We start from the raw sequence: 5,263 nt of genomic DNA, 5'->3' as shown, positions 1-5,263 counted from the left end.
AAAATTTAACGATAACAACGCGTYGCAATTTGTAAATAATTATTATCTTAAACAAATGATGCAAATGCGTGTAAATATTAAAATGCCTTTTACTAAATTATAAATTAATATTGCGAATAAAAAATTGTAAATGTAAAAAAATTACTAAAAAATATGAGATATAAATTTCGAAATTGATGACGATGAAAATAATTGAATGGATTATCGGAAATAGGGGAAAATTAGTAACCTCGAAGACTCGCTTTTCCCAATGCGTCAAGGCCGTCCCATCCTCTCCCTGATCTTCGAGTTCTGCACCCTCCAAGTCCGGGCAATCGAAGTGTGCTTGAACTTCAGCACGAACTCGTGGCGTTACGATCATTTGCATCGACCTCTCGACGTAACCACCATGCACTTGCCAATATGGCCTCGTTACGGTCTTGATCGTGCTCTCGCTCCACTGATGCGTTTGCAATCTGCGCATATGCGGTAAATTATTACTTCCTCTTTCTCTCCTCTTTCCCCCCTTCCCCCTCCTCCTCCCCCTCTTCTTCTTCTTCTTCTGCTTTTGCTTCTGATTCTGCTTCTTTCTCATCCTAGTCATCGTATTATTTTTTCCTTTTTCTTTTTTATTTTCCTCATTAATCGCGTTCGTTAATTAAGGTCGTTTCACGCAAGTGAAAGAGAAAGAGAAAGAGAAAGAGAGAAAAGATCAGCTTTGTCTGCGCGCTTCTCGTTATAGAATTAATTAAAAATTTATTTGTTTCCTTTTTTTCTTTTTCCCCCCTTTTTTTTTTTTTTTTTTTTTTAACCACCTACGATATCTATCTTGAAATTTAAATAAAAATAAAACGAGTTGGATGGAATAATAAAAGATTGGAATATATTTTCGGAATTTTTGGAGAGATACTTTTTTTTTACGACGAGGACGAGAGATTTTATAGATTATAAAAATAGTAAAATCATTTTTAATTTTGTTAATCGTTCATGACGTATATATAATACGAATGGTAAACAGGTTAACAGGTTAAATAAAATAGATATGTTTGTACGATTTATCACAATGAAAATTATTTTTGAATATTTCGAATAATTAATATATAAGTCGCAAAGGGAATTATAGACGGTTAATAAATCTGATGAACAATTTATTTTGAACTAGTTGTACGTATCGTCCCTTACTGGGGACTTCATCAGCAACTAACAAATTTTTATTATGACTTGTTAATAAATATAAAACATTACAATAAATTCTAATTTTGTACCTTGATCATTTAGTTCACGTGTCAATACATATTATCTTTTTTACAGAGTCATACATTTCAATAAAACTTAACATATTACAATACAATTTGATCCTAAAACACTTTATCTTATCACACGTAATCATATACTGATTCTATCTAGACTAGTGTTTAATAATCTAAGTATCTTCCGTATTATGATGTCCTTTATCTGTGTGTCCTGTTATGATAATTGAATTTTAAAATTTCATTATAGATGTTGTTTAGATTGTTCGTGTCTGTCCTATAATTAACTGTATTGTTATTTGTTATATGATACATTTCGCTTATGGTGTTTTAGGATCAAATTGTATTGTAATATGTTAAGTTTTATTGACAACTAAAAAAGACAACTAGTTCAAAATAAATTGTTCATCAGATTTATTAACCGTCTATAATTCCCTTTGAGACTTATATATTAATAGATTTTTTGTACAAGAATATTGATAATTAAATTTTGAATAATTTTAGTTTGGAATCGTTTTAGGCTAATTTTTCAATGAATTGTGTAATCGTAAAATTATTACGAGAAAAAATAATTGAAAAATTGATAATAGGTATCATAGAGTACATGACAGGAATACAGTGCTACCGTTTCGAAAGTCGATTAAAAATCTCTGGAGATTTTTGTAGAGAGTAATTTAAACGCAGTATTCTTCATGGTTTCTCTCTCTTTCTTTCTTTATTTATTTATTTATTTCTTTCTTTCTTTCTTTCTCTTTTTTATTTTTCGTAGAAAATGATTGATACAGCACGGTAGTAGAAAGCTGTTTTCGACAGCAAGCCAGCCATCGCTTTTCATATTTCGACATGACGGATGTATCCGTGAATGGTCATTTCACGGAGTACGAACACGAGGTGAAAAACATTATTACGTTTGACTATATACTCTTTTCTATCTATCTATCTATCTATCTATCTATCTATCTTGTTCGTTTATATCTTGGGACGTTTACGAAATAATGGAACAATATCGATCCGGTGCCAAAAATTTGTTTTGTTTTTTTTTTATAAACAAATCATTCTCTTGATAAATTAAAAAATTATACTGACAATGTTACGTTGTGTTGCATCAAGAATTTGGTAAAATTTATAATGCGAAATATTTATTATATATTAATTGTTATAATTAATATTTATTATTATAATTAATATATAAATTATTATTAATATTATATTGTTATGTAATAATTGAAAGAATAACAGAGATGTAGAGAATTTGTTCAACCCTTTACTTGGAATTAAATCATGCACACAAGGGATTGTAATTGAATTTATTATTACGTATCGATAGAAAATCATGAAACGTAAAATTTAAATGCACAAGATTTGTCGTACCGAAATAATTCCGAAAATTAGCGAGAGATAGGATATGTAATTGTAATTTAAAAACCATCCAAGTGTAATATGAGAAAGACCGAAGGAAGAACAGCTTAAAATCTTAACATGAATCAAGCACCTGATCTTATTGTAACAGGATTAAAGAATACATCTTTAATTATTAGTAATTGAATTCCTGTCATTCTTATATTATTCCTATTTCTATTCTTACAACGTGGAAATTGGGAAGATTAGGTTTTTATAATCAGGCAGAGTGAGAAAACGTGTGCACGTGTGCACGTGTGCATGTACGTATGCATGCACAGTAAGTGAAATTAAAATTATTTTAATGATCGTACGAACATAAACGTTTAATTTAATAATACGACTTGACGTGTGTTGTTTTTCGAAAAATTTTATAATTTCTCAGATTAATTTTTTGTAAAATATAATATTAATTCAAAAGATACTTTATTTTTTCTCTTTTTTTGTATCAGAATCATATGAGAAATGGTAGGATGTAGGAAAAATAGTAAAAAAATCAATCGGATATATAAATATTTACTTGGATAATAATTTTCTTTCGATATCGAAGAACAATAGACGATTAATTTCATTTTCCTCGTAGTATTAACACACGTGCTCGTTTTTATAATTATTATTTTTTCTTGAGAATATATATCCAACGTGGTTTAATTAAAAATAAATATCGCGTAGATCATAATGAAAGATGAATTTGTGTTATTGTTAGAGAAAAATTCGAAAATATTTGTACGATCTTTAAAGGTGTTGAGATGAAAATAATATTAAAAGTGCATAAACATTAAGTGAAATAAAATGAATTGTATTTGTAAATGCAACGAATGTAAATAATGAGATAGAATATATAGAACTAAAAAAAAAAAAATGTAATATAAATGTTCATAATTACGCGAGACATTAAAAACATATTTTTATAATCCTTTAACGTGTTAACGGAAAACATTAGAAGTGTTGAGATTATCGGAATAAAGGATTGAATTTGAAATGTGTAACATATGTGAATAATAAAAATACAAGACAAAAAAAAAATAAACCACGAAAAATAGAATTTTCACAACAAAAAATTGGAAAATATTCAAAGTGTTGATGGTGAATATTAGAAGCGTATAGATGTCAGGAATAAAGGGGTTGAATTTTTAAGAGCGACAGATATGTAAAATAGGAAGGAAGGAAGGAAGAAAGGAAGAAAGGACACACAAATATGAGAGTAGAGTGAAAAAAACGTGAAAGAGAGAAAGAGAATGAAACAAAAAAAAAAAAGAATATAAAAAAGGAAAAAGAAATGGCAGAAAGTAGGAGGAGGGTAGGAACGCGTTCCACGTCGGAACGGTTCGTTATGGTTCGTGGACTGGAAGGGAGTGAAAGAGAGAGAGAGAGAGAGAGAGAGAGTGAGAGAGGAAAGTTGGAATTTTCCAATTTTAAAGGCAGATACTACACGAGACGAACATGGTGCCAGAGAACGCAGGAGTAAAGGGTGAGAAAAAGAGGGATGGAAGAATGTCGTCGGGGTTGGATGATGGATCGCTGTAGCCACCGACGACGTTGTTGCTTCTTGTTTCTTTCTCAAAAAAAAAAAAAAAGAACGAGATAGAAACGTAAAAGTAATCTACGATGTCGTCTACGTCTCTTTCACTTCCACTCATATATTTTGACATTTCATATATTTTATATTTAGCATATTTATATTTATATAAAGTTAAAAAGTTTTGAGCTTTTATCAAGAGAGATAAAAGTTTGATAAAAAAAAAATAAATTGGTTTTTATGTTTGACTTAAATATTTTTCGATCACATCTCACCTACTCCGTTTCTATAGGTTTTCAATTGTTATAGAAATTAATTTTATATTTACATTTTATAATGAAATTTTATCCAATAATTTGTGATCAATTGGTAATTTGTTTAAAAAAAAATATATGAGACGTTTCTTTTGTTTTGAGAATACTCACTTTTCATTCAACGGAGGTTTTCCAGTGTCACTTCTTCTCGGTGTTCTAGGTTCGCCATTTTCATCCCTGTAAAAGGCGTAAAGACTCACGGAGAAACCCAAAGCGTGAAGAATTTCGTGTTTTACGGTGCTCAATAATGTTTCCAGTTCCTGAGGCTTCGTACTAATACTACCAGGGCAAAGATTTGCGTGTCCTGCGATTGGTCTAAAAAGAAAAAGAAAAAATATATTAATATAATTGTGTTTTTACATTGTCGGTCAATGGGACGTCACGAATAATGCATAAAAGTGAATTGAATTATTCCCCGGAGTATTCGATCATTTATGGTAATTTGTAAATTTTATTCCCATTTAAATATTAATTTTTTTTAATTTTTATTTGTCTGATCGTAAAAGGGAAAGAATATATTTATTTTTAGAAGCATAATTAAACAAAACAAAATATATATTTATATATACTGAATATTAATTACTTGTTTAATAAATCTGTAATAGTTACTTTATAGACAATCGAATATATATATATATGAAGAATATATTTATTTTTAGAAGCATAATTAAACAAAAAAAAATATATTTATATATACTGAATATTAATTACTTGTTTAATAAATCTGTAATAGTTACTTTATAGACAATCAAATATATTTATTTTTAGAAGCATAATTAAACAAAAAAATATATTTATATATA

At 28.7% G+C, this 5,263-nt stretch overlaps 1 protein-coding gene across 1 annotated transcript in view; it reads right to left on the bottom strand.

Annotated features, from left to right (window-relative positions):
* LOC106792390 (leishmanolysin-like peptidase) overlaps positions 1-5,263 on the bottom strand; it is a gene marked incomplete at its 5' end in the record, with an annotated part of 68,359 nt that overhangs the window by 6,404 nt on the left and 56,692 nt on the right. The window contains 2 exon segments of the mRNA XM_014758797.1: positions 182-455; positions 4,572-4,775. Coding sequence (XP_014614283.1) covers positions 182-455; positions 4,572-4,775 — 478 coding nt within the window.

This window comes from Polistes canadensis, unplaced genomic scaffold (genome assembly GCF_001313835.1).
Source record: "Polistes canadensis isolate GaletaPanama2010 unplaced genomic scaffold, ASM131383v1 scaffold_417, whole genome shotgun sequence".
Classification (NCBI taxonomy): domain Eukaryota; kingdom Metazoa; phylum Arthropoda; class Insecta; order Hymenoptera; family Vespidae; genus Polistes; species Polistes canadensis.
This window is presented reverse-complemented; position numbering and strand designations above follow the sequence as displayed.